Raw genomic sequence first — 14,950 nt, 5'->3', positions numbered from 1 at the left:
CTTAGAAGCTAACAAATCTTTCTGGATGCAAAGGATCAGGGTCCATATGTGAACCCCGATGAGCCTATACTCTCAGCTGGCCCTCAACAGCAAGTCCCAGCCAAAGGACTCCTAACTTTGAACTTGGGTTGGGGATCCAGAAACTGGCATCTGCTACTAAACAGGTCCACAAAGGACACTTACCACAGGGGTGGGGGGGGGGACACCTGTGATTAATCTCTCTCACTCTCACACACACCACTTCCTTCTGCCAGTTATTAAAAAACTGACCCAATAGCCTGTTAAATTTGGAAAACATAAATTTGCTACCTCATAAGGTGCACTCCATCATCCCTGAATAAATTAAGGGAGGAATGGTTAATATTATAGTGGTTGATCACTGAACTCTCTAAGTCCTGGAAGTGCTTAGGCTGTGAATATGTAGGTGCCTTTCTGGCCCAATTGGTCCTGGTAGGACTTCCCACCAGATTTGCTTCTGGCATATCTTGGACCAAACTAGTATAAAGCTATGGGCTAGGTCCCTTTTTATTCGGATCACCTAACTAACAGCTGTTCTGGACAGAGATCACTTTTCATGGAAGTGAGCTATTAAAACCTGAGGTGGATAAAAATGAGCTAAGAATGAATGTCAGAGAGGCATTCACTGTTTTCACAGCATGTGTTCTTGTCCAAACCAGAGCACCCATGTGGCTTCCTCTCCAGAGTTGCCAGGTGAACCACCTCAGCTGCTGGCTGCCTGCTTGTGTAGCTAATGAGTGCTTCTGGGGCCTCAGGTACATTTGTGAGGCTTAGACACTTGGTCCTGTAAGGAGGACATTTAAAAAAACAGGAAAAATTTAACTCTAATTACTAAATTTCTATTAATTCATTTAAATCAAGAGCGGTAGAGTGTGTATTTACAACTTACAACTATCCAATTGCCAATGGCCTATGCACTGAGGCTGGGGTTTCACAGATATTAAGGCCACAAGGGACCATTATGATCATCTAGTCTGACCCCCTGCATAACACAGGCCAAAGAACCTCACCCAGTAAGCTCTGCATCAAGACAATAACTTCTGTTTGAGCTATAGCATATCTTTTAGAAAGACATCAGGCTTTTATTTATTTAAAGTCTGCAAGAGATGGAGACTACCACATTCCTGTGTAAGTTGTAATCATACTCACTTTAAAAAATATTTACTACTTATTTCTAGTCTGTATTTGTCTATTAGGGAGCTTGCAACTGCTAGATCCTCTTATACCTTTTTCTATTAGATCCCCATGTAGAGCAGGATCAAGTCAACTCTTAACTTTCTTGAATAAATCAAATAGTCTCTCACTAGAAGGCAGCATGTCCAGATTTTGAATTATTCTTTATTAGCTCTTTATGAACCCTTTCCCCAATTTCTGGAATCCAGTGGGATTTGGACACCTAATCATAGGCATGTAGCACTGGATAAGTCACCTAGTCCTATCCCCTCTACTGAGGCAGGACTAAGTATTATCTAGAGGCCATCCCTGACAGGTGTTCATCTAATTTGTTCTTAAACACCTCCAATGACAGAGATTCCACAACCTCCTTAGGTAATTTGTTCCAGTGCTTAACATACCTTATGGTTAGAAAGTATTTCCTAATACCAAACCTAAATCTCTCTTGCTGCAATTAAAGCCCATTACTTCTCGTCCTGTCCTATCAATGGACAATTTAAGGAGAACAGTTTATCACCCTCCTCATTATAACATACTTGACAACTGTTATCATGTCCCCTCCCAGTCTTCTCTTTTCCAGACTAATCCCACTTATTTCAATCTTTCCTTGAAGGTCATGATTTCTAGACTTTTAATCATTTTTGTTGCTCTCCTCTGGACTTTCTCCAATTTGTCTACATCTTTTGCCAAGTGTGGTGCCCAGAACTGCACACACTACTTTCCAGCTGAGGCTTTACTTTTCCAGGGTCCCTACTTCCAGCCTGAATCTGCTAGGCTAACGTCCCAATGGAGTTACAGATGTAGTTGTCCCCTATTCTATGCAGACTAGTTATCTGGGATCAACCCCCAAAATGGAATCCCCTTTTTAACACTATTGTGAACTGAAATTGGATGAAGAGTTTCCCAACATTTTGAGGTAAACAAAGGATCCTGCAAGGAGAGTATGTGTCTGCAAGGAGGAGAGAAGAAGGAAGAGATGGCAATCAAAAAATGCTCTTTACAGGACACCCCTTTGTTGTTTCATTCACTGGGAATTATCTGAGATCTAGTGCCAACCACATCGACCTTGATATATTGGAAAGTCAATATTATGGATTCTTGGCCCCATTGGAAGTTGTCTTTAGACAAGACCATGCCTAACATATCATTTGCTGAGCCTGCTATAACCTTGCTCACCCAGTGCATGCCAAAGAAATTGGCCCAGGTGAGAGAGGGATGGCAGAGCCTTGTTTGTTCCTTACGCAACATATGGTGGCATGAGAAGGATTCAGACACATGACATGACTCTGGTGGGGGTTTTTTTGCCTTTTCCTGAGGAGGGATAGTCATGTAGTTGAGGCACTGGCCCATGACTCAGGAGAAGGAGTTCACTTCCCATCTCTGTCCCAGACTTGTAGTGTGACCTTGGGTAAGTCACCATGTGTAAAATGTGCCTTTGTACACTGTACCTCTGTGTACTTCAGTTCTGCATGTGCAAAACCTTTATTCCTTCTGTATGCTATTCCTAGGCATAGACTGTGTCCCTTCCTGTAGGTATGTGCAGTACTTGGCACAATGGGGCCAGATCTTGGCAGGACCCTCTTTGCCCTACCACACCACTATTATAAAGCTAATTCCAGCCTGCTGTAAATCCTGAAACATCTGTGTGTGGGGGGGGGGGGCGCTCTTGTGTGGATAGTCCATCTATTTAAGAGCCCTTCTATTCACCAAATGGAAATTGAAGTCAGAATTTGCGAGTGAGTGCATGTGTATAAAATATACAGTTGTGGAATGAGGATTTGGTGTAGAAATGAATCAACTGCTTCTGGCCTATCCCTCTCCCCATATCGCTCACATACATGATCCTGATAAAGTTTGCACTTAAGAAACTGCAACCCAGCCCCCCTTTGGTTTTCAAGTCTTCAGGGAGTGTGTGGCTATTGGGGCCATCTGCGCTGAACTCGATAAATGTTTGCAGTGTCTGGTGGTTTGAAGAAAGGTGGTGTTGGGGAGAATCAGGAAATTCTTTGAGCCTTTTTATCCCTTCAGTAACTATAGACTTTGGCAGGAATGTGGGTGATTAATTTCGAGTCTGTTAGCTCAGTCCATCCAGTTGAAGCTCCCCCCATCCCCCCTTTGGATGTCTTGGAGACAGCAGCGTCCCCCGTGCTCTGCTATTTCACCAAACCCTGTGAATGCAGCTCTGCTAAGTAAACATTGCCGAGCTGCTAATCACAAGCTCTGAAACAAAACAGCACTTCACTTCGGGATCTGGGCAAGATCAGAGCTCGCTGCTCGCTCCCTCTCTCTCCCTCCCTCTCTCTCTCGGATCTCGCAGCTTTCAGCCTCTCTCTCTTTCTCCCCATGCTGGGGAGAACTCGCAGGGTAAAACTGACAGAGGCTGCGGTTTTGTCAGAGTCTTGCTGGCTTGCTTGTTTTCTCCAGAGACAAGGGGGGTATTTCCTAGCCATCCTTTCCAACCTGTTCATGTTGTGAGCCGCAGCAGCAGCACCACAAAAAGTTGTTGGGAGCACCGAGGATGGGACTTCATTTACAACCCTTCGCTTTGCACTTTCTGGCTTTGACTTTTCCCTTAGTGGCGCTGGGTTTCTCTGATGAAACCTTAGAGAAAGCCACGAAATCAGAAGGATATTGCAGCCGGATTCTGCGAGCCCAAGGCACCAGAAGAGAGGGATATAATGAATTTAGCCTGAGAGTAGAAGGCGATCCTGAATTTTACAAGCCTGGAAACAATTACAGGGGTAAGTCTTTGCAGTTCTGTAATTACACAATATAATAATAACAATAATTAATGATGGTGAGTAGAACAAGTGTCACTGAAACTAAAAGACGTGTGTGTGTGTGTGTGTGTGTGTGTGTGTGTGTGTGTGTAATCGAGACACTGTGGGGTACTTCCGCACATCGCTTGCAGTGGGGATGCTTTCACAGCAAGTGAGTGTGAGTTGTATTTCAGAGTAACACTTCACCCCAAATATTTCATTCGGCACTAAGGGGGATTTCCTGCTTCTTTCGTGTGTTCTAGCAGCTTTATGAGTGGCAGCAAGAGTCTAGAGACCGCTTGTTCTATGGTGCAACACGGACTCCCCCTCTGTTACTCCGATTTCCCCCACCCCCAGCAATGGAGCACAGCAAAATGTACAAGATTTAGCACGCAGTGGAAAGGCTAAAAAACTCGGTGCTAATTGTTCTCGCCCTCAAATTTGAGTATTAATTTAATAAGTTAGCATAAGGGCAAACTGATGCAGGAGGCTGCTAACTTCCCAATTTCCCACTTGCGTTTATCTCCCTTCACCCCCACGCGTTTTTGCTGGGGATATGAACAGATGGTTCAAGCAGGAAAGAGAGAGTGAGAGAGATATGGTGCTAATGACCACTGTAGATAAGAGTGCTAGGGATGCATTCTGTGCTGAACACTGCACATATAATGCTGGAAATGAACTTCCTAAACTCATCTCAGCATTTCTGCATAATTAACAGGTGAAAGCAGTTTCAAGTCACTTTTTCTGCCTGATAAATATTTATTTGGAAATAAACATCCTTAATAAACACTGTTGATGTCGTATTGAAAATACCACTTTGAAAAGAAACTGAACATGCAGTTAGACATCTGATCTCTTATTACAGACTAATAAGTAGTGTATCAGTGAAACCATCTTTTGGGGAGAGCAAATATTTTTTTCAGAGCTGCTTCCAAGTGGTGGTTCTCTGTCCTTCCCGAGTTAGATTCAGTATTAAGAGCAATGCTCTCCCACTGGATGAACACAGCAATCTGAGTTCAAGTTGAAGAAAAATCATGTGCACAGTCTCTTAGAATATAATCATTAGACTTAAATTCTTAGAGGGGAACATCCACAACAGTGATTAACCTGTTGTGAGCATCACAACAGCATCACTTGTGATGAGCATATTACTTTGTGTGATCTTTCTTCAAATAGAGAAATTAAAGCATTGTAAGCAATTGGTAACATGGTTTGAAGAAACACACATTTCCCACTAACAGGTTAACAGACATGTGACATCTTAGCTTGAGTTTGCAAGACTTTATATTGCATGTCAGCTTAGTATCTGTTCTAGTGGCACTACAGAGAAACCTCAGGTTCTTGGGCAGTGACTTACACATAAATATTCTTATAAAGTTTTGTAAATTGTTTCCAGTGAAAATGTCATTAGGTGTTTGACTAATCTGCTGAGAAGATTTTATTTTATTTTGAGATGGGGAAATAGATTTCTGAAACACATTTGGTGGATATATTAGGTCTTTTATTACACAGAGCTCAATTAACAATATAATCAGTTTAATGTTTTTACATTCCTTTTTCATTATTAACTCTCAGGTTCTTGTCCCTAACAAATTGTACTGTGGCACTAAAGGTTCAGCTGAGCACACATGCTTATGACATTTAAGATTAAATTATTCAGATGACCCCTAAACCTTAGCAAACGGTCTTTCAAGAATGCTTTACTAGAGTGTGGGTGGAAGATATTTAAATGTTCCTGTAAGTATACTTATCAGCTCCAGCAAGAGTTAATGGAACTTGTTTCATGTACAATGTGGTGACATCATGCAAAGTTTTAACACAGGGCTACTGAGTTCATTTTCAAAGGAGACTCCACTGGGAAATTAGAAATATCCTTCTATGTTATACAAAGTGAAGAAACTGTGTGTGATGAGAAAAGCTGGGACATTAAGGACAAGCTGGTTTTGTAAATTACCAGAGAACAAGAAACAATGTTGTAGAAAACTCTGGGAACCTGAGCTGAGGCAGAGCCAAAATTAATCAAAGTCTGGGCCCAGGGCTGATTTAAGGTGACCTGGGGCATTAGACATGCTCCCTAGGGGATTCAGTAACCCTGATCCTTTCAGATCTGTGCCTCTGTTTTGGTTGGTGATGGAGGGGGCCACTCGCATGAGTCTGAAGCTGTAGTAATGGGAACCACTGCTGCTGTTCCAGTGCAGCAGGGAGCAGAGGACCCCAGATCACAGCTGTCATTCACTTTTCAGAAGCCCTAGGGCCTTCCTGTTCTCTAGCCTACTGCTGCTGCTTGTCTTTGGGTGGGATAGGATCCATTTGTCCAGAAGGAGGCACTAAGAGGGCTCTCTAGGTGGGGAAGTCTTGCTTGCTAGCCCTGTAGAGTGTTCTGAGTGGCAGTGATAGGGGACAATGGACCCTCTACCAGACAGCTGGGGTCCCCCTCACAGGGCTCTACTGCTCAGGGAGATGTTGGAATGGTGGTAGCTCACAGGTCTGGAACCAGAGGGGAGCACCTCATCATAGGGCCCTATGATCCAAGGGTGGCCTCAGGAATCATGCTAATTGTGATAGGAGCAGCTGAGGGCTGTGGTCATGGGGTTACTCCCTCCTCCAAGGGCCACATAAAAAACCTGAGATCAGCATCTGGATGGCTCTGCCTTCCAAAGAAGAGGCATCAGCAGCAGTAAATGTGTCCCTTCTCCACCAGCTGCCCAGAGGAGAGGCAGCAATGGTGGCTGGGGACTCTCTTTTCTCCTCCTCTCTTCCTTTCCCTAGCTGCTAAGAAAGCAGCCTTGTCCAAGGACTCATTGGCTTTCCTCCAGCTGAAGTTGTTTGACTGAAGGGGTCAATATACTTATTTGGAGGCTCTATTGCTCTAGCAATCAGATGGCAGGGCATTCCCTTTCCCTCTCCCAGTGGCACATGATCTTCTCCTCTGGCTCCCAGGATCACATGACAACATTGTTCACATTACGGCATGGCCCTGGAGTTTAGACTGAAGGAGTCAATAGGCAGACTGCAGGCCAAATCCAGACCAACAGACACTTTTGAACAGACCGCAAAATCTTTTTATTTACTTATTATTATAATCATTGTCATTGTGGTGTGAAAAATGTTTCTCTGGAGTCTGCCCCTTGACTATATACCTTGACCAAGAAATGTGGACCTCGACAAAGAATAATTGATACCCTTGGTTTAGGCCCATATGCACAGAACTATTGTGCCTGTTAGAAAATCCAGGCCATAATAGGCCTGCTGTTGCAACCACTGAAGTCAAGGGCACAATTTCCATTGCTGTCAAAGACAGCATGATTGGGCCTCCTTGTAAGCAATCAAACAGGGACTCAAACTTTAAAAATTATTCTCTGTAATAAAGTCTCAGAAGCAGTAACTGACAGTAATCAGTCCCAGCCCGGATGCTTTATTAATCCTGGAGAGGCTTTAGCTCAGTTAGAAAACTGCATAATGTTATTTTACATGACAAGACAGAGTAGGTTCTATTCCCATAAATATATACTTAAAAAAAAAAAGGCCTAAAAAAAGTCTGCAAGATGGATGTTTTACATGAACATACGAAATGCATATTGTTCCCTCCTGAAATTGTTATGCTATTGAAGAAAACAAGGAGGAGACTATTATAATCCATTTAAATGTTCCTTCCATTTGGATGCTGTTTCTGTTGCTAATGGAATCTTCATTTGCAGGTCTGCTCACCTTCTCTGAAGAATAAACAGTGTTCAAGGACCAGCTCAGATAAACATTGTGTGCTCCATTTGCATTGATTTTCCAAGTGCTTCCCTCTTGAGTAGTGTTGAATCTCATTTTTTCTCTCTCTCTCTCCAACACACACACAAAGATGCCCTTTTTTGGAATTTATTAACAACTTGTTCTGCACCAGTCTGGGTGCTTCTGACTTATCTACCTCAGGAGTTTAATAGGCATCATAATTAGGGTAGAAAGCACCTCTTAAAACTAAAGTTTCTTATTCTGTCTTCACTTGTGCAACATACAACAGAGATTTTTGCTTAATTTAAATGAGAAAGTTACACAATGTGGCTTCTTTGCCTAAAGCCGAGTGCTTTTAGAATCCTACCATGCAATTCTGACTGCATCACATTTAGTAGGGGGTGGAGGAGTGTAGAGAGTGAGTGTATATCCTTATAAAAGGGTTAGGATTTGGCCAAGAGGTATGGAAACGATCCTATGGCATTTAATCTCCCCCAGGAAAGTAAAATATACAAAATCCTTTTGCTTAGGTTGAATATCACCCTCAGAATTACATAGTCTTTACTTTGGTCTGTTATTTTCAATAAACAATTTCATCTACATGTAAATCAACAATCATCCCAAATGACCTACAAAATAATATACATAGAACCTGTGTTATAATTTAGCCCAAGAAAGGGCCTTTATCTCTTGAGTCTATCAAGTAATGACACCCCCCCACCTCTTGTATGAAATGAGACTGAGCTCTGACATAGAATTGCAGTTATATAAAGAAACAAATATTGTAGGACCAATAATGACACAATGTGCATGCAAGTTACCCTAACAAGCCTTTTTATTTAACAATTCTTCAAATCAAATCTTCTAAAGCAGTGTTACCTTACCAGACTGGACAGGTCACAGAACTGATAATAGGATAGAAATACTTTCACTCCTACATCTCTGTGTTCAATGTAGCCCAACTCCGTAGTGTCCAAAAAGCTACCAAGCAGTATTACCCACTTCAGGCATTCAAAAATCATGACTTAGGCCTCAATAGATCACGAGTAACTTAAAAATCATGAAGTTTTTAAACAGTAATAAATTTTGGACTCATTGTATTTACTTTCTCAAATAATCAGGTGCCTCCAGGAGCTGGGGCTTTAAAAAAAGCACCAAGTATTGTGATTTTTGGCAACACAGTGTCCTATCTGAAATTAATTTAGAGATCTTAGTTCATTTTTTCAGTGCCTTGGTGTCCTCATCTGCGAGCCACCACAAATGGCACACATTGCCACTCTTAACAGACGAACCAAGGACAGAGAGGTCCATAAAGGCTGAACTACTTTCTCGCTTCGATCTGGACCCCTGGGTTAGAATCTGGTGACATTGACAAGTAGGTGGAAGTTTGCACTGTATCTACAATACAGACACATAAATTCAGTCATCAGAGCCTGTTCAGCATCTTTCAGGAACACTAAGGGTGACATCCTGGCCTCATTCATGTCAATGGCAAAACACATCTTTAGGGACAGATACTGATGCAAAGCCTTTATACTGACTTTAGTAGACTTTGGATCTAACCCTGTGACAGGTTGTATAAACCAGCAGATTTCAACTGGGGGTTTGCGCCCCACCCCCCCTTGAAGGGGCCCGCGGAAGTCAGGAGCGGTACAGGTTTGAAACCTTGAGTTCCGCTTCCCCTCCCCCCACTGAAGCCGGGGGCGGGGGCTGAAACCCCGACATAGGCAGAAACCTTGAGCCCATGGGCAGTGTTGAGGGGGCACAAGGGTGTTGCCCCCCCAAACTGCAGTGCCTTAACCAAAGTGGGGCAGTCCTGGGGGCAGCTCCCCCACCTCCTCTTCCCCAACCCCTCTTAGACCCTGCCCTCTGGCCAGGTCCTAGGCAGGAAGCTGGAGCCAGGCAGTGTGGGGCAGTTGCTCTTCTGGACGGTGGTGCCAAGGAGTGGGCAGTCATGGCATTCCCCCATCTGCTGCTGGTGCCTGAGGTTGTGGCTGCTCCTTAGCTCCCAGCCCTCTTTGACTGCTCACGTAGACAGTCAGACCTGCCCAGGCAGCTCTAGGCCCAGCTTAGCCCTTAGGGAGTAGTCACTGGCGCACAGCCCCAGACAGGCGGGTGGCCTGCTGAGGTGAGTCAGGGGGTGGAGGTGGTGCTGCCACCCTGGACCCTGCTGTACAGAGGTGGCCAAAGCCCCACCGGTCCTTGCCTCTCCCCCCCCCCCCAATAGAAGTCAAACTATGCCTATGCCCAAGGGGTCCCATCCCTGGCCCGGAGCCCCGAGTCCTCCCCTCCCCACACTGGACCCTGGAGTTTTTCTAGCATGTTGAGGAGTCCTCAGAAAGAAAAAGCTTGAGAACTCCTGGTATAAACCCAACACCAATGATGAAGGGGTTACACAGCTGCCATTGGCAATGCTGGCCCCATCCCTTGGGCCCTGTCAATCATATCCAGGGTAGAATAAGGACTTAAAAGCAGGAATTTTCCAGCAGTTGCTGAGCAGTTCTGGGAGAGAGCAGATGGTGGTTCTACAGCTCCCAATGGAAATTCCTGGGACGCCTTCAGGAGAACTGCCCTCACAAAGGCTATTTACAAGCACCCTCCCCACACCCATGCTTACAAGGAGACAATAACACTGGTATACCAGCCAGGTAAGTCCCAAGGCAAGCTGATTAGGTGGTTGATACCATTATCCTCTGCCCCTTTTTGGGTTATGGAATCTGAGGATATACAAAAAGGGCCAAGAGCCCCATCCCATCCAAGCACAAGTGGACTATGTAACTCCGTTTGTATCACAGGATCTATTGTGTAAGCAAATGGGGGCACCTGAAGGATTGTTCAGTGTCCATACAGTAGGAGGCTCCCATCAGCAGCCCAAAAACTGTGACAAGTCCTAATTTCACAGAGGGGGAAAAAATAAAAAAGAATGCTAATTGATTCTTCTTATTTATATAGAATCTAAAATGTAATAGATGCTTTATTGTTGCTTTGGATATTAACTATACTATGCTTGTTTATGTAATAAATGCTACTGTAAAATGTATAGGTACTGATTCAGGAAAGCATCCCTATTCAGGACAACACTTCAGTACGTATTTAAGTGTTGTCTTGAATGGGGATAGATTTGACACCTTGTTTGAATCGGGGCCATAGTCATTATGTGCATACTAGTATATTTCTCTTATTCCTTGGGAGGCAAAACCGTTTCCACAACAACTGTCACTGTTCCTTCCTTTTTGGTGCCTGAAAAATCTGAGACAGAAATAGCAAATGGGCTTTATTAGGAGGATTAATGTAACTAAAAAGTGTCACCAATCAGAAACAAAGAATCACCAATCAGCTTGGTCTTGATTCCATCTTCTCTGTTTTGTGAGAAATCTCTTTCTCTCTAATGTAACAAGTTATGAGCTTATGTTATGAATGGTCTTTATGTGGAATAGGTTGGTTGGCATAAGTGTTACAGTGTAAATCCAGCATCTGTAGCGAATCCCATTGAAAAGATAGAGGCAATCATTCCACAAGTAGTAATTTACACTCACAGTTTGTCATAACCCTTGTCATTCAAAACTTGCCCCATACTCAAATTCTCATTTTCAATATCCAAAGAGAAATAAAAGTTGTGTGTGAGATCCACAGGATAATAGACCACAGCTATATGTAAGTCAAAAATTGCAGAATAGGACTTAAAATGTGGAAAACGTTCTTTTTCAAGGATATAAATGGATTTTGTATATATTACCTATGTCCAAGGTCAGCCCACAATTGGATTTTTCTACTCAAATTCATGGTCACTTAGATGTTGCTGAAATAACTATGTATTTAAGATATAGTCATATTTTTCTCTTGAATTGTGACTAATCCATGGGAAAGTGTGCTACATATCAATAATTTTTGTGGGAATTAGACTCTTATCAGTTCCTCAGCAAGAGTGAATGGGTGCATTTCATTGACTTCAGTGGTGCTGCATCTGTTTACTCCAGCTGAGAATCTGGTCCTAGAGTTTCATTTACATTTATCATTTAGAGCTGCAAAAGTTTGTCAGCTCCCCACCCCCCATGCCCATTGGCCTTCTGCACTGACAAGAGTATAAGAATTATGATTATTATTGCCATAGTGCCTGAAGGCTCAGTCAGAGATTGAGACCATATTGTGCTAGGCACTTTACATGCATGTAATGAAAATACAGTCCCTGCCCCAAAGAGTTTGCAGTCTGATAATTAAGTTCCATTGAATGAATACAAAATTATGCTAAAAGTCATGACATTTTCAGGAATAGCTAATTTGTTGATCAATATTCTGCTCTTCTCTGGAAAAAAAACAAACTCCTAGATCATAGTGAACCAAATGCTGCACATATATTCACAAAGGTATTTTCAAATTAATTCCTCTGTTTCAGTGATTTTCAATCTTTCCAGACTACTGTATCCCTTTCAGGTGTCTGATTTGTCTTGCGTACTTCAAGATTCACCACACTTAAAAACTACTAGCTTACAAAATCAGACATAAAAATACAAAATTGTCACAACACACGTACTGAAAAACTGCTTAATTTCTCATTTTTACCATATAACTATAAAATAAATTGTGACACCCCCTCCAGGTTGAGAAACACTGATACAGTATACAGAGCACTATAAACAAATCATTGTCTGTATGAAATTTAGTTTGTACTGACTTTGCTAGTGCTTTCCATGTAGCCTGTTGTAAAACTAGGCAAATATCTGAATGAGTTGATGTACCCCCTACCTCCAGGTTGAGAACCACTGCTCTAATTGACTAGCTCTTTCCAGAAATCAGACTAGCTCATTTAACTTATTTTTTGGGTTTTTTTTGTTCCTCTCTCTGATCCGTCTTTCTTCATGCCTGACCAGAAGGAGGTAGGTAGAAATCCTCCCAAAAACCTACTCTTTTCTTTTTTCTGACCTAACTATACTAGATAGTGCTGGAAATCATCTGATAAATTCTGTCCTTGTGATATTTCTAGACCAGTGGTTCTCAGCCAGGGCCGGCTCCAGGCACCAGCCTGGCAAGCAGGTGCTTGGGGCAGCCACTCCGGAGAGGGGTGGCCGGTGCAGCTATTCGGCCGCAATTCAGCGGACGGTCCCTCACTCCCACTCGGAGTGAAGGACCTCCCGCAGAATTGCTGCCGCAGATTGCGATCGCGGCTTTTTTTTTTTTTTTTTTGGCTGCTTGGGGCGGCCAAAACCTTGGAGCCGGCTCTGTTCTCAGCCCATCGTCGCTTATGGCCCAGTCAACACACTGCTGCAGCCCATGTGACATCCTCAGGGCCACATAGGTAGTATATATTATGTAGATGTAGCCCATAAAATATATAGAGAGTTGCATATGTAGCCCACAATGTTAAATAGGCTGAAAACCACTGTTCTAGACTAATTTCCAGATCAAGGAGAGCTACCTATATTCCAGATAAGCAGCTCCACTTTTGGACATTGAACAAATTCTAATATACAAACCCTTTAAATTTTACCTATCACTCTCAGACGTTCATTTCAACCACTGATGGCCTATCTGCATCAAAGGGATTCTACCATGGGTTTTCTACTGTGTAGTGGCATGGATGGTGGGAATTGTTCACAAGGAATCAGGGGTTTGCCTCAGTATGGTGCCAACCAGAGTTTAAGGGTGTGAAGGTAGATTATGAAATGACAGGATCTGCTTCATAGTTGAAGTTGAAGCTACTCTCACAGGGCAAGCCCAGTTTTCAAACACCTATTTTTTCCCCCAAAAGAAATCAATTTCCCTGAAATTTCACATGGCCATGTCTCATCCCAGGGTAGAATTTTTCTGGAAAGTTTGGAGAAAGTTAGAAAGGAATTTTAGAGTTATCGAGCCACAAATCTGTTCCTTTTGCACTGGTCTGGAAGCATAAAAGACATGGAGAGACAGATGTTGGTCACTTTGCATAAGGCACTGCTGGAAGGTTGTCAGATACAAGGGTGAAGAGGACAGCATAAGAACTTAGGTAGGATGGGAGAGAATAAAATAGAAAGATGGACTAACAGGCGACTTGGGGAATCTCCCAATGTAGGAGAAGTCTCCAGGGATTGTGAAATCAGAGAAGCCAGCTCTGAAGCGCACAATCACCTCCACAGACACTTGAAGTGTGGGGCATTCCTGGGCAGGCTAGAGCATTGGTAAGGGTGCTTTTGAGGGTTTTTTTTTTTTTTTTACTAATGTCCATTGTGCTCTGTTAATCCATAGCTAGCAGAACTGTCTCCTGGGGTAAATTCTAGTGGTAAATTATGCTTGTGGTGTGTTTTGCCCCAGGATGAGGGCAATGGAAAGTAGTTAACCTTGACTGGTTAACTCTCGGAGGGAAGGACCGGTTGCCGCCGATCGCGGCTTTATCTTTTTTTTTCTTCGCCGCTTGGGGCATCAAAAAAGCTGGAACCGGCCCTGCTCAGTTGGACTCAGAGATTTGGCTAATTTTTTTCTTATTTTGCATTTAAAATTAAGGAAACATGGTATACGTCAGGGGCCACATCCCTGCTCAGCAAAGAGCCTGAGTTAGTGGGGACAGGCCTCAGTAGTTACATCTCTGCAGCAAAATTCCCTCAAGAGTTTAGCATATTGACAGTCTATTTTTAAGAAAATCCATGGGTTGTAAATAACAGCAATGTTTCATATTAAGACTGAGACACATTGGCAGAATTGCATATGGAAACTTGGACTGAACCTTCCTGCACTTTGCCTGGCTGTACTATATTAATCTTTAGCTTTCATTAGCACCAAATTAACACAAATATTTAGACCAAGCTGTAGAATAAACTGATACATAGGTTCTTGATTTCACAATTAACTATTTTTTTTCTTTTTTGCTTAAGTAACCCTTTCTGCTGCCACTCCAGCCTACTTCCGTGGATTCACACTGATTGCTCTGAAGGAGGGCAAAGAGGGAGACAAAGAAGAAGATCATGCAGGAACCTTTCAGGTGAGTGACACTTCCTTCCTGACCTATGGCTTCAGTGCTCCACCCCACTGTGTGGTTGGTTCAAAGAGGAGCCATTATTAACATTAAAGAATGCAAGATGTATACGCATGAACATTTCTGCGGTCCTTGGCATGATGCAAGGGCAGCAAAATTTACTTTGCATTCTGCCCATGCTCTTCAGGAGATCTGCAAGGCACTTAAACCTTGACTTCAATAGAACTTCATCACATGCTTAAAGTTAAGCTTGTGCTTAAGTGCTTTGCTGAATCAGGGCATAATAGATCAGAGTTTGGGCTGGACATCCTGCTATTCAAATACGGTGGTGGTTTAA

At 43.0% G+C, this 14,950-nt stretch overlaps 1 protein-coding gene across 1 annotated transcript in view; it reads left to right on the top strand.

The window, feature by feature from the left end:
* Window positions 1–3,149: 3,149 nt before the first annotated feature.
* The window catches only part of SPON1 (spondin 1), a 346,568-nt gene continuing 334,767 nt past the window's right edge, over window positions 3,150–14,950 (top strand). The window contains exons 1-2 of the mRNA XM_005290831.5: window positions 3,150–3,932; window positions 14,513–14,619. Coding sequence (XP_005290888.1) covers window positions 3,710–3,932; window positions 14,513–14,619 — 330 coding nt within the window. The 5' untranslated portion in view covers window positions 3,150–3,709. The remainder of the gene's footprint in view (window positions 3,933–14,512; window positions 14,620–14,950) is intronic.

Source organism: Chrysemys picta, chromosome 4 (genome assembly GCF_011386835.1).
Source record: "Chrysemys picta bellii isolate R12L10 chromosome 4, ASM1138683v2, whole genome shotgun sequence".
NCBI lineage: Eukaryota > Metazoa > Chordata > Testudines > Emydidae > Chrysemys > Chrysemys picta.
This window is presented reverse-complemented; position numbering and strand designations above follow the sequence as displayed.